At 39.9% G+C, this 27328-nt stretch overlaps 1 protein-coding gene across 1 annotated transcript in view; it reads right to left on the reverse strand.

Moving 5' to 3' along the window:
• Positions 1–26971, reverse strand: part of VAT1L (vesicle amine transport 1 like) — a 60025-nt gene extending 33054 nt beyond the window's left edge. The window contains exons 1-5 of the mRNA XM_088135996.1: positions 26757–26971; positions 19077–19206; positions 14094–14309; positions 5408–5550; positions 702–805 (exon numbers count right to left, since the gene is read on the reverse strand). Of these exons, the coding sequence (XP_087992122.1) occupies positions 702–805; positions 5408–5550; positions 14094–14309; positions 19077–19206; positions 26757–26971 (808 nt within the window). The remainder of the gene's footprint in view (positions 1–701; positions 806–5407; positions 5551–14093; positions 14310–19076; positions 19207–26756) is intronic.
• Between the last annotated feature and the right edge of the window lie 357 nt (positions 26972–27328).

Below are 27328 nucleotides of genomic sequence, written 5' to 3' on the forward strand. Positions count from 1 at the left end.
CCTTTTGGATGGAAAAAGTTCTATCATATCTCTGCAGAAAGGATTGCTTGTGAGACTGGGAAGTGAAATCCTTGGAGAGAAACATCCGAGGGAAAAAGTATGCAAAAAACAAGCTTGAAACTCTATTTTTTGATACCCTTGGCAGGATATCCTCCAAGGGTAACTTTTCCATTGAACTGGCTCTCTTTATACAACCTGAACCATTTATTCCAAGCCTTAGCTTCACAGAGTTCTATGTCTTCTATAAATCAACAAGTTTAATAGTTAACGTTTCCTTCCAGTTTAAAATATACACTTCTCCAAGAGCAAGAGGAAACCTCAGCACAAAGGGGTCAAGAGAGACTTCAAATATGGTCACAAGAAACAGACAGCCTGGATGGCCAGTACAGAAAAATTGCTCCTATGTATCTTTCATATCCCTTCTCTTCTATTTGTGCCATCTTCTCATTTCTCCTCCCTGCAGGAGATTCTGTGGGCATGGCAGGTGATGCACAGTGTTGATGCTGTGAAATATGCCTCCTTCTTTGACACTTTGTCCTTCAAAGGACACCTTAACCTTTGAAGGTACTTCTCGGTTGATATCTGAAACAGTAATTGAATCTTTCATGCTACCCACTAATTAGAAATCAACTAGAATAGCTACAGTGGGATGGTGATTCTTGAGAAGGTCAGGATTTATTTACCTGTTGAATTTCACTCACCATATAAAATGTAAGTCCCAAGTGGTTTCAGTAGACTGAGACCTTTACCGGTATTTTCACCACAAAGGCAATCCAGGACAATGTCTACACCATCTGCAGAGATCCTACAAAGCATAGAAACACGCTGTGAAGAAGCTTGCTACCCTTAGCCTCTTCAAGATTATTGCAGGAATCTGTAGACTTCAACAGAACAGAACATGGACTAGTCCCACCTATAAAGCATTGATGTTTTCCAGGTATTCTGGGACTAAAACTTCCAGAATTCTAGCAATGAATTGTTTAGACTTTTATCTTAACCAGGTTTCCTGACTTTTGGTTTCTAAAGAAGCCAAGAATCAGAAACCAAGAACAAACCCTGATTTCAGATTAAAGCTCCTAGGAAAGTGACATCAGAAATCCTTGAGAACTTAACATGAAACAAACTACTGATAGAAATTTCCTGGTTTACTTATGTATTCTGAAAGGCAAAAGGAGTGATGGGGACATATTGAACAGTGTACATCCACCCTACCACCCATAAAAAACAAACAGAACTCTGGCAGACTGTTAGCATATATGAACCAGGCAAGTGTTTAATATGATGAAGAACCTTCAGTTTATGTCTATTTCTATCTACCCAGATAGAGGGTTTGTAATACAGATAGTCCTTGCTTAACAACCACAAATAGGACCAGCAACTCTGTCACTAGGTGATGTGGTCATTAAGCAAGACATCACATGACTGTGATGGGCTTATGACCTCACTTCTGCCATGGTTAAGCGAATCACCTGTGGTTGTTAAGCAAGACATCAGATGACTGTGACTTGCAATTTCACTGCTGGCTTCTTCATTGACTCTGCTTGTCGTAAGCCAGCTGTGAAGCACGCAAATGGTGAGCATGTGACTGGGGGATGCTGCAATGGTGGTAAACACCTGCCAGCTGCCAAGTGCCTGAATCTCAATCATGTGCCTGCAGAGACGTTGCAATGGTGGTAAGTGCAAGGACTGGTCATAAAGCTACTTTTCACTGCTGTTGTAACTTCAAACAGTCACTAAACAGGGCAGTTATTAAGTGAGGACTACCTGTTTATTAAGGTCAAATATAGGCGTGTTGACTTTTTTTGAAAGTAACTGATAACAAACATTTTTTTTCCCAGATTCAGCAGTTCTTTTCTCTCAAGTGTACCTTTTCCTAAACAAATTGATTAGCAATGATTATGTGTCTATGAATGTAAGCACAAAAAGAATTTGATAGAGATTATGATTTTAAAACATATTGCTACACTTAATGTATACGGATATGTTCCTCAATGGTGAAATAGCAGTTTTGGATTAAAAAAAAAAAATTAAAAGATGGGTCATTTGGGAAACAGGGAGGGGAAGATTAATGTCCCACCATCTTGCCATAGTCCAGATTTGAGATTCTCCTGCAAGTGTTTGGCTTGTTTAAATTACTGGAAGTTACAGCCTCAGATTCTTCTACTGGAATGTATCATTCTTCCATAACAGCAGAATGGTCTAGTGGAGAAGGTGGATGAACCTCAGGTTCTCGTCCACCTTCAGCCACAGAAGGTATCTGGGTGACTTTCTTTTTTCTCAGTCCAATTTTCCTTACAGGGTTGTTGAGGTGGGGAAAAACGGGAGAAGGGGATGCTATTAAAGCTCCTGAAGGCAAAGCAGGATGTTAAGCTAACAAATACATAAATGAAATAAACTATTCATTTTCCTGTTTGATTACTTATGTTGAGCAGCTAGTAATGCTAGATTTATCTATAGAAGAGATCAGCAGCCCAGTGCTCATCTTATTCACCTCTACATTAGCAAAATAAAGAGCACCAGCTTTTTATCAGGGATTTTTATCAGGGATTAAGGGATAAGGGATAAGGATTTTTATCAGGGATTAAGGTGTTGGACTGGCCCTGGGGAGATGGAGACACAAATCCACAAATACTGAGCTGATTATGAATCTACAAGATCTCTTTAGAATTCCCATCATGTTACCTGAGCATTTCCCTCCCTAGAAACTCTACCTTAGACATTGTTTTAATTGGTCCTTTCTCTTTAGGTATTGGTCTACCCATCACTCAATTGTATTTTGTTTTAAAAAGATGAGGATAGGAGAATGTGACAAAAAGGAAAACTGATATACACTATTCTTCTGTCCTTTAATCAAACGAGTAGAAGACTGTCAGCCCAACAAGGTAGACCACACTAAAAAAACCAATGCCATATAGGTCTTTTATTGTAACAGGTATAATAACGGAACCTTGCAAGTCTGAATGTGCCCCCCCCCCATCTTCATGTGAACTACGGGAGGGGCTTGTCTGAGGTGTTTTCTCAAATTAGTTTCTTGGAATGGGCTCAAGCCCTGCTTATCTGTCCATTGCCTTGGTAGTGGCTCTTCCTCCTCTCCTTCAAGGCCATTCCCAATGCTCTCTACAAGGACCTTCTACCAGATGAAAAAGGTAAAGTATAATGCACAAAGGTCAACTATTAAAATATTTGGTTTGGGGTAATCCATGGCTATCTGCTGAGATAAGAACAGCAGTCCATCCGGTAGGACTACATGGCCAACCTCAGCTGATACTGAAAAAGATGTGCAATGTTAAATCTGGTTAGTACTTGAATGGGAAATCTCAAAAGCAAGGAGTTGTAGGCGAGTTCTTTTTAAGGGTTAGAAGAAAGCAGAGACAACCTACTTCTGTACTGTTGCCTAGAAAACTACAGAAATTTATCTATGAAGCCACCAGGAACTGTCCTAAATTCAAAGGCGAAATTTTACTGCTGCGGATACTGCCCCCTTGTGCACAGTGATATTTTACTTGTCCTCATGATCCAAAATTCCTTCCAATACCTTTATAGGGCAATAGATTGGAAAGAAACTACAAGTCACCTACGTTTATTCAATTTTCTTTAGTGCAATGAATTAAAATGAAAATACAGCCATGTCAAGACCTACAGTATTTAGAAAACAGAGAAGATACTTCTCTATATTTAGAGGTGAAGAAAAAACAAAACTCATTCTCTGCTTCTGATACTCTCCTTTTACTCATTCTAAACTCTCTTTTTTCCTCTGCTTTTTCTCTTCCTTGGCCTAATGTAAGGAAGGAACAGCTTTTACAGAAAGTCTGAACATCTTTGTAGGCATCCTTAAAAATTAAGCCAAGGGTCCCAGGAAAATAGGCTGTAACCAGCAGAAGTTTTGGAGGATCCATCTGCATGGAAGAGAATACCAGGTAGATCTGATATTTATGCCTGAAAGGCATTCAGTGAGAAAGTGAATTCACATTATTATTATGTTGAGTTTCACCGTGAGCTTCCTTAGAGCCACTTATGTACAGAAAGATTAGAAACAAACGTACAATGTAAAATCAACTCCTCTGTCTATCCTTAAGAAGCAAATTCCATGTTGCAGTTCTTTAAGTCTGTAACTTTGTGCTTGGCAGGAATTTGGACTAAAATCTCTTGCAATTAGTCCTGATGGATGAAGTTGATGGACAATGAATCCAAAGCATGTGGAAGGCACCAGGTTGCCTGTTTCTGCTTTAAATTAAGCAAACCTGTGAAAACCTGGTTTTGACCATTCTCTACAATTATGTGGGATATACAGTATGTATCACTGTCTATGGCAGTTGTTAAAAAGAAATGTTTGTTACAATAGCTTACTTTAATTAAATAATTATGAAAATCACTGGTGCAGTCATTATGGATAATTGTACTCTAGGGAGTCTGAAAGGCATAAGGTGCACCAAATAATTTCCAACTCCCGAGACCCACTTTTATCTTATGACAATTATTGTCTGAAATTGGTTAATAGCAGTTATGAGGACATAGGTTAAAACTTAGTGGCCTAGATTATACATTTTTTTTCCTGTTTACAGAAAATGGAAGAGCAATGGGCACCTGATGATAGAGAAAGTTATGGAATTATATTACATGCAAATAGTTTGCTAGGCTTAGCATGGAACCTGGCCATATTAAGCTACAGCACATTGTTTATAAAACTCATTTTTATTCTGCACTTCCAAAAAGGGAATCTTAATGCTAGTCAACATGTTTCATAGTGCAATCTGTATTTTTAAAAGAATGATGGAATTACAGGATTCAGCAGCATCAGTGGAACAAAATTCTGAAACTGGAGAAAGTATCTTTATAGGGAGAAAATTATGGATCAAGAGATACAGGTAAAACAGACAGAACACCCAGGCGATTTGTCCTGCTTTCTGTACCAAGTAAAGAAGATGGTTGGACCTCTTGGGATGCTAAACCCTATAATCTGGATGCTTCTAAAGAGAAGGAATTATTTTGCAACTGTGTGATCTACACAGTGGGGGTTCTGTTATGAGAACAATGTGCATATTTACCCATGCTATTGAGATCCCTTTGCTATGGCATCAAACATCTCATAAATCCTTCTATTTCCAATTTCAGGCTCCACAACCAAACTGGTATCAACCACAGAAAGCAGAAGTATCAGCAGGTTTGGAGAAAAGGGAAACCCATCTTTCAGAAGGACAATGAGGAGGCTGCTAAAGACAGGAAGACCCTAAAACAGCCCACTGAAAACTGAGCACATTCCGTTCTTGCAGAATGTGGTCTGTCAGCTAAAAAAAAAATCAAAACAGAATGCAGTGGCTAACATTCGAAAACCCCCACCTCCATTAGCTTCTTACAAGTTCTCATTAGTGATTTCCTCATCAAGTAAAATACAAACAAACTCACTTACTTTTTAACTTCTTGGACATAGTCCACGTTTCGGTCAAACAGGTAGGTCACAGAATCTTTGATGGCCTCATGCTTGAAGGAAGATGCCGTTCCAAAGACAGTAACGTTGGGAACCGTTGAGCAGAGTTGAGCAACAGCTTGTCCCTACAAATGCATTTGTGCATTAGCTGCATGGATATATCAAGTGTGTCACCTAATTATGTGTACCATTCATTACTGATCTTCTGTAACCAGAGAAGACTTGAGGACATAGAAGAAGGCAGATGAAGGTAACAACAGGTATTGACTCAGTCTGCCCCATCCCTGCTCCTTCATAGGGCTCTCTGCCAACAACTGACCTGAAAACACGTCCTTTATTTATGGAATTTATATCCTGCTCAAAATTATATATAATGTTAGCATTGCTTCTTGCAATTTTTGAACATTTTTTTTCAAAGTGATTTGTAAATTGCATTAGATAAGAGAAATTCTGAAAAGCAGCACATTGTTGTAATATATAATAAAATAATTAAAAGTACCCCATTCTGTAATGTAGGATTAGAATAAGGGTAGGGACAGAATTAAGACAACCCAGTTGCTTCTAAGACGCGGTTGGATCAAAGAACCTCATATTGCCATTGGGCCACATATAACCACTTGTAAGATGTGCTGTTTGTAGTTGTATGATTTGCCACAGCAGGTGACTGCAGATATTGGTTTCAGCTGATCTTGAGAAAGCTAAGCAGAGTCCGATCAGACTGAGATTTGGATGGGGAACTTCCAGGAAGTCTAGGGGCTACTGTCTAGACTGGGGAATTGAAAACAAAACAAAACAGAACAAAAACAAAAATAAAGAAATTGTAAATCAATTCCAAGTTATGGCTAACACATATCCATATATTTACCAGAATATAAAGCTTCTCATAATGTGATGTGATTGTAGATATGAACTTTTATTTTAATGAAGAGAATCATTAGGGTGGCATAATCATTTCTCATGCTTCAAATCTTAGCCAAGAAGCACTTAGCTATCTGTGGTCAAAAACTTGGCTCAACTCTGTTATGGACCTCAACTGAACCCAGATTCCAAGCCCAATTTAATTCATAAGAGCATGTACAATCCAAACTTTCAAAGGCTCTGCTACAGGCATAAAATATGTGCCAAATGCTGTACTTCAGTGCAAATGGGACTCCTGGGGATTGAGGGAAGAGTATGTCTTTCCAAACTCAATTACTAGCAGAAATTAAAATGTTAACCATTCAGGTCTAGCTCCTTCTGTTTGCTGCTGATTTCCAATCAACAAAGAAAAAGATTGTTCATAGAAAAACACTGTTACTTGTCTCTCACAAGTGCTTCAGCCATCTATGCCCTATGAGATGCTGGAGAGCTCCTTTTTCAATGCATCACAGAGGTGGAATCATAGTGAGTACATTTTTAAATTATCAAAATGGAGCAAACCTTCTGTACATCCAACCAGCCTATTATTTTAAGACCTTTGCTCAAATATGAGAATATTCTTTAAAGCCTACCGGCTCTGATACAGGGAAGTTCAGCAATGTGACAATATAATGAACCTGTTTCCCCCAGTAGATCAGTAGTAGCTGAAACCATTGACCACACTCTTTTAATAAGGATCTTTGTATGGAATTTGCTTCACCTCTACTACCCCATCTTCTTAGGTGATCAGATGTTTGTTATGAAGAACAAACATGTTCTCATAATGTATGTTATCAGAAACTTGTTATGTTTCCCTCCTTTAGCTGACAAGCTCCCTGATAACACTTACCACACTTGGCTTTGTATAGCCACACTTTGGGTTTGCGGAATCCAAAAGAAATCTCTGTCTTTTTGGTAAATGGGCTATTATATTTTATGATATTTCCGTTGTATTTTAAATGTTTCCCACCTACGTAAAGATACCAGGAAGTCGTTCTTCAACTGGAATAAAGAATGATTCCTTTCTCTTACTGCCTTCAAAAGTTAGGCAACTGTTAAATTGGGACAGATAATTTTTAAATGAGCAGTTTATTATTTGATTAAAACAAACCACCCTTGATGTGAATTGAGCATTTGCAAGGGGAACTTTCAGATTCATACTTGAAAAAGGAGAGATGTAGGAAAATTTCAGCTGGTCTGCAGTTTTAAAGCAAAGTGTCCTAATTCAGATATTTCCTAGACTTACAAGCAGAGCAGAATTACTAAGCTTCTCCTTAGTAACTCCCTGGAGATCTGGCAATGCAGCATTTGGCTCAATAACCACATACAAAAACAGGAGCATTCAGGAGTGTTTCACACACAGAAAAGGGCTTCCATGTTTAAAATATTTATAGTAAGTAGAGTTTTGCATTAAAACTTACATTTATATATACACACCCACACACAGAGAGTATATATAGAGAGACATAATTTGCAGAGTGATGGGGAAATCTGACAGAACAGGTTTCTTAGTAATGAAAAATGGAAATGCTTTGATTTAGACAGAACCCCTGTAAAAGGCACACACTCATAATAGCCCCCTGTTGATTAATTTCCCAATATTGCTTACTGGGCAAGCAATATTAATATTGCTTACTGGGCAAGACATGGACAGTACTTGGATCCAAATGACATTCCTGGAAGGAAGGTTTCTCTTCTCATAGGAAGGGAGCAACTGGTTGCTGGGTGAAATGGAAATAAATAAAAGTCAGATGAACTAATTTCCCCCTTTCTCCCCATATCTATTTCCACATTATTCAGGAGGCTCCCCAATCCAACAGAAATCAGATCTTCAGATGGTTGCTGGGATGAAGAAAGGATGATCAGACCCCTAACTATTGGCAGTGCTAGCTAGGGATGATGATCATGTGATCCAACATTAGAAAATGCCAAGTGGAAGAAAGATTTTCAGGTTTTAGGTTTTAGCCAAGATCTTTTGAAATCTTGTCAACAGAGATGAAGAAGAACCAATGGTTAGCCATTCCAGAGAGGTAGGTCCTAATTTTCCAGTATCACAATCATATTGAGTACCATAATCATGGATAAGATGCAGTCAACTACGTCTTCCAATCCCTCATCTTTGAAGACTCCTCTGGGCCACATATATACCTTTTATTTATTTAACTTTATTTATTTAAAGAACTGATATGGCCATCTATCTCACACAGTGATCTTAGGCAGCTCACAACAACCCATAAAAACAATATTTTAAAACAAATCAGACCCCTCCCACCAGGTGCCAGATCACCCATACTGTGGACCCCTTGACTCATCCCCACCAAGCCCATTGCTTGGGGGAAGAGCCAGGTCTTCACAGTTTTTGGAAGGCTAAAAGGGTAGCACACCTCCCCACACACACACCCAAAAAAATATCTCAGGTGCAATGACTGCACTGAGATAGAGGGAAGAAATCTTTTGATCTATTCTAACATTTCATAGAATCCTAAGTTTATTGGTGGCATCGATTTGAGCCTTTTCTACTACTGTTTTGGGGGACTTTCAATCACATTTTCTTTTTTAAAACATAAAGTTAGTGGTGTATTGCTTCAAAAATGTCAATAACTGCCTTGAAGTCTTTGTTTTAGATTTTTTAAAGAAAACAGTTCAATATAATAGTCATTTCCAGTAACTGAATTGATTTCTCACATATTCATTGGGCATCCAGACATGGATCCTGACTAAGCCCTCAGCTACTTCATTCAAGGCAATAGTTTTAGAGACTTCTCCTTTCAGAGGGTGAAGCAAAGTACAGGAGAATCAGCTATCCTTGACTTGTGCCTAAAGAATAGAGAAGACTTAGTTGATGAAGTGAAAATTCAGGGAAAGTGACCATATAATATTAGAGTGCTTGATATTAGGGGGAAAACTTCAGTGTAGCTGAATCTTATTTCTTGGATTTCAAAAAAGTGAATTTTAATAAACACATAAATAAGGTTCCATGACAGAACAAGCTAATGGGAAAAGTGGCACACAGTGGCTGGGGGTTCCAGAAAAGGAGATGCTAGAAGCACAATTGCAACCAATTCTGACAAGGAAAAAAAAACAGAAGAATTCAGTGTTGCCATGCAGAAAGCTTAGTGAAGATCTGACAACAAAAATGGGCACCCATAGGAGATAAAAAGAAGGACAAGTTACCAAGGAAGAATGTGCAAACATGTTTTGGAATTACAGAAATAGCATTAGAAAGGCTAAAGCTCAGAATGAGCTGAGATGCCAAGAATTTAAAAAAAAGCTTCTTTTTTTCTCTTTAAAAGAAAAAAGAAAAGAACCAGTACACCAGCTCCTCAATGAAGATGACAAAATGCAGCGAAAATGTAATGATCTTAAATTAACACTAGACAGTTCAAAAGGAAGGAAGGGAAGCACTTTAAACATGCACATTAAAAAGAGAAATATATGCTCTAATCTAAGGATATCAAATGTCTTCATTCAGTGTTTGTACTGATATAAGAAACCAGTGGCCTTGGGGACCAAGTTCATGATCCATCTTCTGATCAGCATGATTGTATTTGTTTGCCTTGACTTTGACTTCTCTTTATGAATCTATATTTATCCAATCTCCTGGTGACCCTAACACCTTGATACAGCTCCATGACCCTGTTTTCTAGTTTGCTCCTATTTTTAGCTTACTTAGTCCCCTGCAATTTCTGTTAGATACCTCTATAACTCTGTTCCTCCATTGTTCTTGGCCTTCTGTTCTCTTGCTAAAGGTTTGGCATTTAGTTCCTTTACTTACGTCTTATCTATTCTTCTTGGGGTGTTTTGATTTAGGGATTGGTAAATGCCTTGTTTTCCTTTGCTACTTGGCGGCCTGTTGGCTTGACACTTAAGATGCAAAGCCCTCATGATCAATGCCCACATGTTTTTGTTGTCAGGACTCACATCCTGAGTATATTCTGGTCGTGCTTGTATGTCAACATTGAACCAGCATAACATCCCACCTCCTCTTGTCTTGTTAAGCTTTGGCTTTTAGTTTTCTATGGGTGTTTTCACAATATGCGAGCTAGGCTATTTTTTTTTTTCAGCTAAGGGTCATTTTCATCTTTTACTCACTATCTGTTTTCATTGTTTTAGTCATTTTTTTTAATTAACTTGCATCATTAAAATATGCCAGTATTTCTTCTGAAGAAAGATTCTCTAAACTCAGAAGTTTTGTATAACCACCATCCAGTCACAAATATCCCTTTCAGGCAAGGTACTTGAGGGGCTATGCAGTTGTGGAAATTCTTAGAAGTCACTGATTACCTTGGCTCTTTTTAGTCTGGCGTTCAAGCCTGGTTTGGGGACCAAATCAGCCATGATCACTCTGCTAGGTGACCAACTTGCTCTTTCTTTCTTGCATCTGTTGATGATGTGGCAGACACTGGTTGCAACCATATCAATACTTCCTGCCTCCTCCTCCTGCCCAACTTCTCCAGGCCTTACAAGGACTCTCTCACCATATCCACTTGGGCCTATTGCTTCTTTCTACCAGCCTTCTTTCCCCCATTGTGCCTGCTGAGCTCTGCTACTCTTTCTCTCTTTTACTGGAATAGCTGCTGGTGTTGCTGGTTTCTACTGATATGGTTGGCTGTTGCACTGCAGTCAGCTCAGCCTTCCGCACCACTCCTGAAGCTCTTCCGCTAAGTCTTCCGCTAGCTACTTGGCACTCCAAATATGGAAGGAAGGACCAATCCCTCCCTCCCTCCTTCCCTCCCTCTCTCTCTCTCTCCTGGCTTGGTCCCTCTCCAGGGACACAACTGATTACTACTAAGCTTTCTGCCGCTCTGCAACCTACAGGGAACTTATCCCACTTGGGCATCTCCTAGTACTACCCATCTGAGCTGTTGCTGCTGCTTCTCCCAGACTGGGCTGGGTGTGCCAGTGCCAGGTCCTTCTGGAATCTTCTGTCTGGAGGCCAAAGCCTTTCTCTCCCCATGTCCTCTATTACGGAGTTCTTCAGCAGCAGTTGCACTTGCACACTTGTGCACACACACCAATAACTGGCTGCAGGTTCCTCTCTCCCACATCTCTGTCCTTCCTTCCCATCCCTCCCCTCCCCCCCTTTTTTTTAAATTCAGCTTTTTAACTTTTCTTCTTCTAACTCTTTGAAATCTAGGCCCATTCCTCCAATGCTTTCAAGTCCAGTGAACAATCAAAAAAGCCCCCTGCTGAAGATGCTGCATTCTTCTCAAAGGGAATGGCCCTGCCCTTCATCCTTCTCCTGGTCAGCTTTTCCTGCAAAGCAGCCAGTGGACAGCTCTCCATAAATCAATTCACCCGAGACTATACAAAACGTAGACTTCCCACACTTTTGATATTGCAAGATATCATGTGCTCCTGGAATGTTTGGAGTACTTGAAACAATGACATGGAATTTTTCATTAATGCAAAACTAAGTCCAAGATTCTTGTGCTACAGGACCTCCATTGTTCCACTGGATGGCTCAAGAATGTTCATGACATTTAGAAATAAATGGGGTACTTTGGCTGTCCTCCTTCGGTAAGACATTAAAGCCTTGGAATATGTTATCCACAAAAGCCTACAAATATCTCTCTTGGGGCCATGTCCAATGCCTACTCCCTTGCATTTTTATAAACCAACTTTATAGGCAATAATTGTTTTGGTTTCTACTGCTGTAGATATTTTTCCTATCATGAGCTAGTGTGGGAGTTTCTAGGTTAACCTTCTTGCAACTGTTTGTTATTAACCACATTATTGTGTAGTGTTATGTGCAAACCAGATAAATAGTAAGGCTCCTGTGGAGTTCCCAAACTCCTTCCAAAGTTCTTTTGCACTCAATTTTTTTGTAGCATCAAATTATCTGAGTGGTCTGCATTGAGTGGGATTTTTTTTGGGGGGGGAGGGAGGAAGGTGAGGAAGAAAGTATTCAACAAAAATAAAAATCTTTGTTTATACTGAGTTACAATATAATGAGATTATACTTTCCAGGCAGTTATTGCAATGACTCAGGAGTAATCATTCATCATGAACAAGAATATAAAGGTAAAGAGAGCTACTGAAGTTATTTTATTATCTTTGTGAGGCCATTTGTAGCTTGCACAATCAAGATTTTGGCCCAAAGTAAAGCTTGCATCTTTCCCTTCCAAAGGCCCTCCAAATCTTTCAAGGGAATGTGACATGACATTGAATATCCTTACTTCAAAAAAAAAAAAAAGTTTCCCCCATAAAATCCTGTTAGATTATTCCAAAACTACCCAACTGAGTATCTCTACTTCTACATGGTAAGCCCAGATACTTTCACTTTTGGAAGCTCCTGTTTCCCTTTCTCAATTTTAACTTCCCGATCTCTCAATCATTTTCAGAGGTGATGCACCAATAGCCACAAAATGAAAGCCAGAATTCACAAGCCAATAAATATTCTTGCCCAGATTATACAGGTTATTTATTCTGAAATGGAAATCATGATAGACTTTCTTCGCCAAGGTGCCAGACTTCTTCCAACAAGCTGAGCTTGAAACAGCATACATGGCATTAAAGTACACAAAATATGATAAGCAGACTGAATTCCGGTAACTGCTGGGTTTTAAATGCAAGCCCTATTTATAGTGAAGTTGAGGTCGAAATTCTTGCACTTTTTTTTCTTCTATTTATATGATGCAAACTCCTTGAAGACACCTTTTTGGGGGCAGAAGAGATGGTTTCCACTGTCTCCTGTTTTCCTAAGGGTTTCTTCTAACCAACAAGAACAAGCTTTGATGCTGGGGAACCAAGCACCATCCAGGAAAGAGAGAGATTAATATTATTTTCTGATCAGTGAACATGCTAACTTACAGTGCAAGGTTCACCATTTACAGAACATCCTATAAAACCATGCACTTCTGACTCTAACTGGTCTGCACCAATGGTAGCAACTCCTACCATTCCATATATTGCTAAAGTACAAGTTTCAGCAACCTTGGGAACCACAGGTCTAGATACTAAATCCCAGGTCAGTTCTATGTATTTGGACCTCCATTAGTGTAGCTTATTCAGCAATATCAACTGCACTATGACAAATGATTACTCAGATTGAACCATGGAATTGGTGCCCCTTCAGATATTTGCTGAACTACAATCTCCCAGCACAACAGTCAGCATGGAGTTATAGTTCAGCAACAAATGACAGCTAGATGTAACTTGTCTGTCACTTAAGAGAGGCATCAGGGCTTTAAACATCAAGTGCAGCCAATGTCTTTCATAAAACAATATGTACATTTTAAGTTTAACCGTGCCTTTTTAAGAGACAGTCACAACACAGCTTTTGATACTAGTAAGAACATGTAATCGTTGGTTCACAGAATGACAAGGATTCAAGAGATTGAATCTACCTTTAAGTATCTCCATTATCAGTGAAAAAACCTCCTTGCTGGTTCACAGAGAAGCTGTTAGAAATAAACTAAGAGACTCTCTGCCCTAATGTTTTGGGGATACATTGATTCTAAAGTGGAAATAATTCAGTTGCTGAAATTCTTGTAACGCTCTCTCTTCATCTCAATAAATCTTGTTAAAGATGATTTTGTGAATGTTGTACTTGGAAGAATTCTCGGTTGAGGCAGGTGCCAAGGAACCTGACAAAGCAGTTATTTAGCTTATTACATATACTTGCTTTTATGTGTTTCTGACATCTTACCCTCTTGATTTATAAGAAGATTAAGATGGGGCTGCAGAGTCCACATCAATAGCAATTATTAACAGTGGCATCCAAACTTATAATTCTTTATAGGACAGAAGTGAAACTGAATCAACTTACCACTCCACCTCCTGCAGAATGAACCAGCACTGACATGCCTTCTCGCAAGTTGGCAACTTCAAAGAGCATCATATACGCAGTTACAAAGTTCATAGGAAAAGCAGCTGCTTCAGTGAAGCTCATATCATCAGGAATTTTGTACACAAAGTCAAGAGGTGTGCATACAACTTCAGCCCAGGCGTTGTAGTTGGTAAAAGCCATGACTCTGTCTCCAATCTAAAACCATTTGAAAGAAACACAGTCTGATTACAACCTTCTGGATAATCCTCACAGAGGGGCCCCCAAAGTACAGGCTGGTTTCAGACATCTGCAGTTGTCCCTTGGTGACTATAACATCAAGTGATAAGGGCTGCAGCCACATATGATGGGGACAGATGAGAGTCACCACGGGCATGGAATGATGCAAAGCATGTCAAAATATGTCCTATATTATTATACCATATTTCTATCCCACTTTTCCTTTGGGCAGGACTGTATTTTTTCCTGAAATACAGTGATGGGTCTCCTCAATTTTTCAAATTAGACTGCAAGCTTACTCTTTTTTTTTAAAGTATAAGAGCTACACAGACAATAGACTATCTCAAAAGGTACCCAATGCTTTCCGTCATTTTCTGGGAAGGTGAGTTCAAAATAATCAGTAGCTTACATGAGCTGGTCTATTCCCACCTGAACAAAGCCAGTTTTATATACTTCACATTTTAAAGTTCTCAGTGATTACAAATCCACCCCCTCCTGACATTCTTAATATCTGTGGATTTAAATTTAGTTATAAGCTGCATCACTATGCTGAATTGTGTTTTAGAGAACACCATTTGATTCCAATTGCAACACGTGTATCGCTACATTCTTCTGCCTACATTCAACTTTATTAGCTTTTTTTGACAGATTTCAGAGGAGGAAATCATTCTTCTCCTTGCTCAGATGCAATTATTCATACAATAAAATATGGGATGGGGGGAAAGGCAGACCGATTTCAAATACAAAATAGCAAAGATCCGTTTTCAAAACTGGATATTATCATTCTACATAGCACGCTCAAATATTCAGTGCGTTTTTATTCAGATGTCAATACAGACGTACAGCTTTGGAAGAAAAATGAAATTAAACTGCTAAATTGACTTTCCTATAGATTACAATTCAAGACTTTTGCTACACTAATGGGATTCTTAATATGAACTCATCTGAAATAAAATTACTTTGGCTACTTAATTAGTATGGCCCACCATACTTTTTCCCCCTCCCAAGAAATGTATTATTATGACAAATGAAATAATTGCCAGTGGGCCAGCAGGGATATGACGTTATGGCCCAGCCTGGTGTCATTAACGTGAGCTACAATCCTATGCTGCAAAGCCTGACTAGTCATAGAGTAGAATAGTTCTAACCATGCTCCTTAGACATAAGCTTACTTATATTTAAGAGAGCTCATTTCTTTACAGTTACTCAGGATTGCAGCCTTACTGAATCATGTTCCGGATGGGATTTTCTTAGAATTTTGAGAGACACAGTCCCAATATACCTTCAGGCTACCAGACAGGAGATGGTTGGTGAGAAATATAAAACAGCAATAGTGACTTGGATCACTTTCCAGACATTACTGAACTTCAGTGTCCTGTATCCGTCACCACTATTTTATTAGTTTTATTTCAAATTTAGACACTGCCCATCTCACTATGCTCGTTGAAGGAGCTTAAGATGTACTGCAGCAACATCTGGATGACCTTGAGTTCTTCCCTCCTATTATAAATGTTGAACGAACAATGAAGCACAGTAGTGTGATTCAAATGAATAAATAAAACAGCTGAGTCCGAACTAAGACAACTATCACAATGGGAATTTTAAAAAAAAGGCAGGACTGCAAGTCAGGCTGACTTGGATATGTCTGTAAATTCTTTGTAATATCACCTATTCTTTTTACAAAATAGCAATACTAGGAACTGAAATGGGATAATTCTGGTTACAAATCCCATCTTTTGTTTTTAAAGAACACCCCTATTAAATATTAAATGCTGTTAAATGCTCAATCAGTGGTTATATCTTCCATCATGGATCATCTCAAATTCTGCTCTCTCTGCATGTCTTTTGGGTGGTGACCTTTCAAAATCAGAAAATGAAATGGCATGCACCTTTCTTTTTATCTCCCAGGTATCCATTTATTTTGCAACTGTACTTTTTGATCTTGATCAAATTCTACTGCAGTTTTAGAGTACAACTACTGTTCAGTCAAAGGCTGTGGGGGTGGACTGAGAGGTTTATAGCACAGAAACATTTATAGCATCTCTGAGGTGCCATTTCAATTGCCTCGGGATACAGAAAAGATTACAAACTTGTAAAATTTGCTGGCAGCTCTAAAAAGCTACCGAAACGGGATGACATGTCCATTTTTCTATCTTCTCTTCCCCACAAGCAAAAGGGAGGATTTTTCTATGAAATGAAATGGTTTATCTGTTTCGTTTCATTATTTAACAAACAAAAAAAGGATGCAGTATTTGTATATAATGGGTGTCGGCTTAGAATTAAGAACAGGGTCTCTATTACAATCCCCTCCTCCAAAGAAGTGAAAACCAACCCAATCAATTGGCTAATGAATTGCAGACTTGGAGTGTAGTTCCTTGTAACCCTAAGTGGTGGGCCTTTACTTTTACCTTCCGTTGAATGGAAGTACTAGCTTATGTACACAATGTGTTAAAGGTTACTTGGCTTAAGAAGAATTAACTACAGTTGACTGGGTTTACATAACATGCTAAGCCACAAACAAGCAAATCACAATGAGCTCTTCCTAGGGCCCCAGTCTTTTGGGGCTAGTGGTACGTTGGAAATTTTGAGAATATGTGATGGATGCAGGCATGGAATGACAGCTGGGGTGGAGGCTTCTCCATTCACAGACTGGCTGGCTATGTTTACTGATTACAGTTCCAGACCAATAATACACAAATATAACATGTAAGAGTACGTGGTAAGCCAACCTTGAAACAATAAATAATAAAAAGAGGGTACCTCAAGTTCTACAAGCCATAGCTATTGCTAAGAACTTGGTAACATTTCAAATGGTTGCCTGTATTTAATTTTGCAGGAGGAAGTCTGTATCCTCTTGGTTAGAAAGACAGCTAAGATTTATAAGTGCCAGACACCATGGGTGATATAGTAGACAGTTTAACAATTCATAAGTTACTGACTCGACTGTGGACTGAACAGATGTAAATGCAATTATTTTCTGACTCTCCATAACCCTGGGTTATTTCTTATTGTATTTTCTAAGAAAAACAGATTTAGGGCCCAGAAGAAATTACTGCTTTTACTTTTCAGCAGGAATCTCAAACTCAGAGTGTTATATGAGACTAGTTCATTAGCCCAAAGGCCGTATCACTGAAATCTCTAGTGAGTCAAAAATGAAGAAAATAAGGGTATTAAGCATACATGTATTAAATAGAAGAACTTTACTGTGAAACATAACCACATTTTTGCCATTTTATATTAGCCACTTAGATGGCATTGATGGCTGTGGCTGGTTCTTGTGGGGAGAGCAGCTGGGACCATTGAAGCTGATGGCTGTACAGAAGCAAGAGAGGAACCCTGCTCAATGTGAAGCCCTCAAATTTCAGATAAAGGCTTTCCCCTCTTATACCTACCAGGCCTTGGACATCACCCCACATGGGGTTCATGGATCCTGTCATCAACCCCCTATGCAGGGGTCTCCCCTCTACCTGAGGTGTCCTTGGAAGGTGAGGGAACAAGGCCAGTTACCTAGAGTATCTGTGATGAACACAGCCAATGCTACTGTCTTGTATATCTTTGCCAGTGACCTAGTACTCAGCTACAGCCCCAAGGAGGATCCATAGCCTCTGACCAACACTGATGAGTTGCTACCCTAGCTAAGACAGCCACCCCTCTGCTGCTTTTACAACAACTGAGGTGGCTTCTACTGTTCTGGGTCACAGACAAGCCAACTCCCTCCCTTTCTCTTCCTTTGTCAGTCTAGTTGTTCTTGCCTCCCTTGTTACTGCCCCACTCCTCCTGACATGGATTGGGAACAATGTGGGATCCTTCCCAGCTGAGAGATGCATACACCTTCAAGTTTTGTTTTTTTTTTTTTTGCAGGCAACAGAAAATGACTTGGTGGGTTGTGAATTTGAGACCCCTCCTTTACAATATCTTAGCTTCTCATCTTTCATGCAGGGAACTTCACCCTGTTTGATTCTCCTTTTCATCCTATTCAGTTTACCCCCAAGGAGTTCTGCTGGGACCAAGTATAACTACTGACATTAAGGGATGATGATGATGATGATGATCTGTTTGTTTCTGCAGTACTGCACATTTTCTCCTAGGCTAATCTGAATGAATGAATGAATGAATGAATGAATGAATGAATGAATATATATATATATATATATATATATATATATATATATATATAAACAGAACTATGTTATGATGCCAGCCTTTTAAAAGTTACTTCTATTTCACTGTTGCTGCACATTTGCTATATGCAGACATATTTATAAACCGGCCTTTTTCAAACCAGTCCTCTGGTGGACATAGAACACTCCATAAGTGAAGTGGGGTAGAGGATATATCATTCTAACTCCAAAGCAAACAAACTATGTTAGGGTTTAATTTGATGCATGAACCAGGCCACTGAATCATCAGGTGCTCTACCACAATTTGAAATTCACTAATATCTGGTTAACTGATTTATTCCATATTTGAGATTCCACTATATCCTTATCAAGAGGTACTAATTCCCAACACTTGAATGAAGAGCCCCCCCAGCATTCAACACTTTGGCAGGGTTCTGACACTGTAGCATGCCAGGATGTTTAAACTACAGCCTGTTGAATAACCTACAGTGGCCTGATTCACACATAACACGAAGCCATGATGGGTAGATCCACATATCACAGTATAATAAAACTGAAACAGTATGTTATGGTTTAGCATAATTTATGAACCTATTGTTTTGTTCTCAAGCACCCATCATATTACCTCGTAGCCTTTCACATTGTCACCTACAGCTTCTACAATTCCAGAGCATTCAAATCCAGGTATAAGTGGTGTTTTGGGTGGATTATCAATGTTCCCCTGGCGAACCATCAGATCAATAAAATTTAAGCCACTGTAAAGAAAGAAAATGAGAAAGGAAGATATGAAGACATGCATCCCACGGTAGATGATACAGACAACCAAAGTGATATTGAAATAAACTACCATGCTGTTTGATAGCTGCAAACCCAAAATGCTCTTTATCAGATTTCTTTGCATTTCCTCCCCTAGCTGAATTCACTGTTCATGTTTTGGGATACAGAAAGTATTAGTAGAACTCCATAACTGTAGCACCATGCAAAGACAAACTCAAACATAACACATTTTAGTATAGTTTGAACCTGAACAGTGTGGACTAGCTCTACTCAATCCGTCATCCCAGTTTACTACTCTGTGTCACCTGTGATGAAAAAAAAGCTTCTCAACAGAGTAAGACTGTAGGTTTGGAAACAATAGGGTAAATGGAGCCAAAAAGATTGTTGGAAACTTCAGTCATGAGTTCCAAGGTTGCCAGGGACATCTTTTGTTCAGGAAATCACAAGTAAATGTCTCACAAGGAGTTAAAAATTGTGGGGGGCACCAGCCGAAAGTGACAGCCATTTTGAAGGAATAAAGCACATGCCGTGTCTGAGAGAAGACCAAAGAATGCAGGTTTGATCTGGACAGAGAAGAAAGCAAAAAGCTACTTCTTAGCTCTAATAATACTTTGGGGGCCCTGAATTAAATACAATATTAATGGAGTAATTGACAATAAAGCTGTTTATTCAAAATACGGTCAAAACAAACCATGGTTTAACATAAGGTTGAACCCAGTGACAGAGCAAAGCCAATAATATGTCCATTTCTTCTCTCCATAACATAGTGAATGAAATCAACTGGTTTTTGGCCAAGTATTCAATCATTCACATCCACTTAAAAGCAAAAGCAAACTAACTATCCAGAGGTTTAATCTGGACCTTTTCTCCAAGGACGTCAGTCTGGTATACAGTTTTCTACTCCCAACTGTGAAGTTGTTCACAGGAAAGAGTCAATCAATGAGCGTGATAGAAATTTGGAATTCAAAGCCAGAAGGGGGGAACTGCAACCCCCATAACATCTAGCCAGGATTCTGACTTTGAGGAATCTAAAGGGCATTGGATAGACGGAACAAAATTTGGCATACTTGCTTGGAATCAGATAACTAGGAAAGGCTACTACAGAAAATCAGCTAAATACTTCTAAAAATCCAGAATTGGCTTCACTATGCTCAGCTCAAGCATCATTTTATAATGGTATTATGGTAAAAGATTTGTCACTGTATTCTATTTCTTTTTAAGAAAAACTCAAGATACATTGTTTCATTCTCTGTGTCTCCTCTGAGTATCACACAATAATTAATTGCTGGTTTAAAAACAGCCAGCATGTTATCTTTGAAGTTTCCAGAATTTAATCTCAAAGAAATAGGCAACAGCAACAATAGATTGAGCAATGGATCTGATTCAATGTACATGACTTTCTATCAGCATTGCCAGAGGAAAGAGTCAGCAACACAAAGCTTTCCAGATGCTTTGAAGGCAACTTTCCTAATTTTTGATCATGGGCCATGTGGTCTCAGGTTCATAACTGACAACATCTCAGAAGCATCAGATTGGGGAAGGCAGATAGATGGTCAGGTATCATAACACCTTGCACATAATTAAACAATGAAATTATTCACCATTATACCAAGAACTGTGTCCATTTCTAACATGCCCTTTGTCTAAATTGCTTGGATGCGATTCAAGAAATCTCCGAAAGTTGTAAATGTAAAGAAAATCTAATGAAGTTTTCTTTTTCTGGTCCCCTACTGACATGTCATGGTACTTTTGGCTTAGTAAAATGATTCAACTGCATATTGATATCAGCTACATGATTCAACTGCATATTTTGTCACACAGCAACCCTCTAAGGTAAGCTAGGCTAAAAAAAACAATAATTAGCTTATAGTTGCCTGGAGAGGATTTAGAACTGAAAAAAAGATTTGAACCTGTATTTCCCAAGTCTTCAACTTGCATTCACCTCTGTACCAGGAGGAAGCAAAATATACCTTCCAGGTGTTTTGGACTACATTCCCCACAATCCATGATCATTGGTTGATTATATGCCATCAAGTTGGTGCCAACTCTTGGTGATCACACAGATAGACTTTCTCCAGGATGATCTGTCCTCAGCCTGGTCCTTCAAGACTTTCAATGGCACATCTATCGCCACTATAATCACGTCCATCGATCTTGCTGCTGGTTGTCCTCTTCTCTTCTTTCCTTCCACCTTTCCCAGCATTATAGACTTCTCAAGAGAGCTGGGTCTTTGCAAAAGTATTCAAAATATGATAATTCGAGCTGATTATTTACGCTTTGAGTGAGAACTCTGGATTGATTTGTTCTATGATAACTGTTTGTATTTATGAGAGCTGACATCCAAAATAAAGGGTACAGCTTGCTAGATACTCAGTCAAGCCATGCTAGGTCTTGTATAAGTCACGAAGATAGGTTCATCTCTGAGTAATTCCATTGCTTTCTAGCATGCAAAGCAAATGAATTCTGAAGACCAGGATATCTGACTGAAGGCCAGCAAGTTTTGTTGTTGTTGTTAGTTGCAAAGAAAAGATCTGACATAGAAAATGCTGAATGTGATTAATTTCAGCCAGAAATAATCACATTTGGAAATATGAATGAAAATATCTTTTAATTGTTGTGTCAGATTGTGAACTGTGCACTGATGGGATCTCCAGCCCAGGGACTCATTTTATCTTCTGAGTCTACCAAGGTCAACCTGGTTGTCTTTTTGTTTTTGTTTTTTGCTGGGGGGAGGGCAGGTTTTGCTTGTCTATATATTGAAGATGACATACAGTTAAGTCCACCTTAGTTTATACTGCTTTGAAAAAATAGTGGGATTAAAATATTAGGACTACAAAAATGAATCAGCTCAGCCTTCAACTGAGCAACGACAGCCAATATTAAGTGATGAGATAGCAAGTGGTTTAATTTTTAAGGAAGCTATTATGGTTATGGTATGTTAAGGTAGCATACAATTTAAAAAATGAAACATAACATTCACTTCCCATAAATACTGGTAACTTTCATTAGACTGTGTTCCATGGCCCCTAATATCTCAAAAAGGCAGTGTCAGTTGATCCATGAGCTCTAGACTATCTACCAAATTTGGTTATCATGAGCCCATCACTCCCTGTCACAACAGTTTCTCTGGGTTTGTGGTGTATACCTGTACACAATCTAAGACATTGACTGCAACCTACGAAACTGTGCAGGATTTTGGACAAAGCTATTTGAATAACCCCATTCTCCCTTGAGTCTTTCAGTTTCCATCAACATGGAAAGCACTGTTGGTGGAAATAAGACAATAGCCACCCCCAGCACTGGGAATTTCTTTCTAAGGCTAAGCTGTTCTTGTTTTGTTTTATTGAAAGACAAAGAAGATTTTATTCCTTGGGTATTTAAGTCTAATTTACTGAAGATGGCTTCAACTGGAGAATGCTGTCTCATTCTTTTTTATTGGTGTGCTTTTTAATGATTTGCCACATTCCAGTTATACTCCTTCCCTCTGTATGATCCTACTGTTAGTCCTTCTGAGTTAAATTTTTTATCAGAAAGAGGGGAAATACTCTTAATGGCTAACTTCAATATATAAAACACCGAGATCACAGAGACATCCAAATATTGGTCTTAAAGGATATAATGGAGAACTCTGGCTTAATATTGAACCAGATGTGCATTCAGATGAAAAAGACAAGAACGATACTCTTCACTAACCCATGCTCATTGCTTTTTCAAATGTAAGCCTTCAGTAAACAACAAACATCATGCTTACTGCTGCAGAATATATTTTATAATGACCTGAATTGGAATATGAAGGACTACATAAGGCAGAACAAGTCCATGTGCAGTAAAGCAATGGGATGGGTCCAGGGTATGCTAGAGAAATACAGCCAGCTACCATTTGTAATGCAAAATGAAACTAAGCACAGTCTAAGATCAGAAGAATTTCCATTTGCTCCCTCAATAAAACTGAGCAGATTTAAGAGAGAAAGCAAGATCCATCATATACCTGGTCCTTAGCAAAACAAATCATTGTTCCCCACCCATCCCATGCCATAATGCCTCTTTCAGGGTTCAAGAGCTTCTAAAATAAACACTGCAACATTTCACCTTTATTTTTTCTTCCCATAAAATGCCAGGGCTTTTGTGTAACAGGCGCCACACTTGGATGGCAGAAGTGTGGTTTGCTGACCCAGTGGAACGCAGGAGATATTTCCATTCTTGAAGTCTATTGGAAAATGCTTCCATAAGTGATACCTTCCTCATACCATACCTGCGCTAAAATATTTTCTACCTTCACACTGTCAGAGAATCTTTGCAACAGAGGTCAACAGTCATTCATCCATGAGTGCTTCTCAACTGGAATTTCACTTCCGCATGGACCCTAATGCAAGGTGGCAGTATGGAATTATATATGCTGTCAGGACACACTAATGATGTCAGGAGCTCCAGGGCTGAAATTCTTGGGACGTTTGATGCATGGATGGTCTATATGGGGAATTTCATTTTGAAACTTGCAACATTTTCCAAGTGGAGAAATATTCTAAATAATAGATTAGTCTTACCCACCCACTGCCTCACCCTTGAATCGAAAAGACTATAAAAGACTTTCTACTTGGACTGATCGTCAAGATGTTCACCTCTCTGGTTCATTTCTTAGCTAAGCTCCCAGGGATTTCTTTTTAGCTTCCTGAAGCTCAGTCTTGAGAGGAGGGACATTTTAAATCTCTTCTCTGCATATAGCTTTGATAAATGTGTAGCTTCATCTCCTCCAATTCCTGCTCACACCACTAACAGATCCTTTAAATTATAGATTTTCAGTGAACTTGTGACCTCCCAACATGTTTTTAACCAGTGCCCAAATTGGCTAGGACTTCTAGGAGTCAGCACAGCAACATCTGGAGGGCCACAGTTTCCCCAACACTTGGTAGAGCAAATTAACTTTTTCAGTGTACTCTGAAACATGCATCTAACTAAAACTATATCATACATATTGTATGCCTGCTATAGATCAAGTGCTTAGGTACTACATTCTATGAACACACCATTTGCCAAATAATAATTCCTATATCTCTGCTTTTGACCTATAGGATAGCAGCACATGTGCCATGGCAAATAATACACCCAAGCACGTGGGAGAGACAGAAGGAGGCATTGTGAAGCCCCACCATTGGCCAAAGTTCCAAAACCATTTGGGGACCCCCAAAAATATACTTATGAAGATTTATTACATTCCATGTTCACAGAACACTGATTAACTGTTGAAAATCTGGAGGCTGAAAGAACAGGCCGACCCCCACGAAACATGCTTGAAATAGGCAAAATTGGCTGGATTCCTGAATTGAAACTTTCCACAGTATGCTTTAGTGGTCAAGACCCATTTCCATCCATTTGGGGAAGATGCACTTCTAATCACTTAATCTGTATGAAAACATATAGCCAAACTCCCACCCCTTCACCCCCATCATTAGGAAGACGCATTTTTAATATGGAACAGGATGATAGAGGAAGTGGGTTGGTAGTTAATTCTAAAACCACTTTTTATATGCTGGTTCCTATATTTTGATGACTTCCTTGTTCTGCTTCCTTCCAGTTACCCTCATTCTTTGGAAGAGGGGAATAGCTTTGTGGGGCAAAATTAAATATATACTGGTGATTTAACATCAAACATAAACTCAACCCCCCCAAGATGTTAAAACAATTAAGACCAACAGTTAAAAGCCAGAGAAAGATTGCATGCACAGACGTATACCCCTCTAGCCTCTTTTAAAATGGTTTTTCCTGGAAAAGGGGAAAAAAATGTTCCACCAGGTAAGTCCCATGACTTCTTTCTAACAATACTTTTAAATTCATACTGTACATTCAAATTCTTTCAGAAGAAATCTAGCAACACAGTCCAGACCTGACCTACTTTCTTTCAGCTCAGAAGCTAAGCAGGATTAGGCCTGGTTAGTATTTGGATGGGAGACCTCTACGGAAAACCAGGACTGTAGCTAATGAGGAAGCTGAAAGAACTAGTTCCCAAGGGTTGTATTGAGCTGAATCTGACATGAAAGCATTGAATTTATAGATAGCAACAACTTATTCAACTTTGGGCTGGGAAGCTAAGCAGCACTGGGCATGACAATTAGTTAGACAGAAAACCATTAGGGAATTCCAGGGCTACAGAGTAGATGAAATAATCGGGAAGAAGATATGGCAAACCGCTTCCATATTGCCACCACAAAAACTGCATGGCTCTGTCCATGTAGCCATCAGGAGTCAAGGATGTTACCTTCACCCTCAAATTATAACAATGAGTAAGTTATAATTTGCTGCTTGAATATGTGCGTTTCCTTTAAGTAAGCAAAGGAGCTCAACAAGAGGGAGCAAGCCAGGCTTAGCATTGCCTTCATTCCTTCTGATTTCGACTACTGTACTCAGTTTTAGAAGTTCCAACCCAACCGTTCACCCACGCTTTGCCCGAGCTCTCAATAACTCAAGAAGTTTTGCTGGCCTTAAATAATTCCAGTATGTCTAATTGTCTAATTGTCATCTGCATCCTTCTAAGAAGAGAATCTGCAGGAAAAAAAATTTAGCTAGGAGGGAAAGCTGGGGATTAAGTGTAGAGCAGAGAGGATTCCTTCTGAGCTTGACAAAAGAAAAGAATCTGATGCTCTCAGAAGGAAAGGCAATCAGTCCGTATCTAGCAGAGTCAATACATACATACATACATACATACATACATACATACATATATATATATTGACTCTGGTCACAGATGTAAGAGAAATGTGAAGGTGCCAGAAAAACCAGAATAGGCCAAAATGCTGCTCCCCTTGAAAAGGCTACGTCTTTCTGATGCACAAGTCCCTTGACAAAAACATGCAGGTTCACACTTTTAGGATCCCCAGTCACCCCATATTAAGCCCCCCCCGAAAATAGAGAGAAAGGGGGGGGGGGAAAGTACTTTAATCATATTTTTGCTTGCAATCTTGTACATTTTTTTTTCTCCCCCTAGGAATAATGACTTCTGAGTGCAGCTGCATTTACTGCTGAGTCAAAGCCTGGCTCTTCTCTAAGGTTCCAGCCAAATGCTCCATAACTTGGGAATAAACCCCAGGTTTTTTTTAAAGGATCTTTCTCAACGGTAAGCAGGCGCTGGAAGGCACCGATTGCAAAGGGGCACGGGGCGGGGGGGGGGGGCTCCCTGCCGAATTCACCCCACCGAGAACGGCGCTGGAACTTCACAAAAGTGGCTGGAGACGGGACCGGGGGGGGGGGGCTTCTTTTTGGGGTGGGTCCGTCCCCTTCTCCCCCTCGTTTACGAAGGCCAGCAAAGAGTCTCTCAGCGTCTCGTCCTCGGCTGGCAAACCTCTCCCAACGATGCTCGTTTGCCAAAACCCAGGATTGGACTAATCCAAAGGGACACAGCGAGGAAGGCAGGAAGATGCTTCCCGGCGGAATAAAAATAATAATAATAACAACAACAACAACAACAACAACAACAACAACAACAACAATAATAATAATAATAATAATAATAATAATAATAATAATAATACTGGACCAGGCTTTGACTCGGATCTTCAGCTCCCCCTCCTGAGGTTCCGGCATCACTTTTTTAGACACCCGGAGCTTGTTGAGGCCCCCGAAGGCGGAGAGCACCACGGCTCGCATCTCCTTGGCATCCCCGGGTTTGTGGCCCCCGCCGCCGCCGCCGTGCGCCTCCTTCTCGATCATCTGCTCCGTCTCCTCGGCTTTCTCGGCGCCTTCCTTGGCCATGGCGCTGCTCGGGCAGCAGAAGGAAGACGGAGGGCTGGAGCGCTGCGTTTAAGAGGGCGGGGGCGCGCGCTGGGGGGGGGGGCGAGCGGGAGGCCGGGAGCGCGCCTCGCGTCGCCTCGCCGGGCCGGCCGCCTCCCCCCCTCTGCGGTCGGGGGGCGCGCGCGGCGGAGGTGCTGGGCTGCGAGGGGCTCGGGGCGTGCCCGCCGGGTTTACCGTACCCCACGGCGTAGATGCGCAGAGATTTTCCCGAGCGCAGCTTCGGGCGCTGGCGGGCGCCCGTTTGTAAGCTCCTCGGGAGCAGGGAGCGGATTTGGGGTAGCCGGATTGCGGCGAGGCTGTGGCGCGGGGACGGGTAAG

Source organism: Python bivittatus, unplaced genomic scaffold (genome assembly GCF_059951505.1).
Source record: "Python bivittatus isolate LINGU-HERP-01145 unplaced genomic scaffold, Pbiv_v1 ctg000190_np1212, whole genome shotgun sequence".
NCBI lineage: Eukaryota > Metazoa > Chordata > Lepidosauria > Squamata > Pythonidae > Python > Python bivittatus.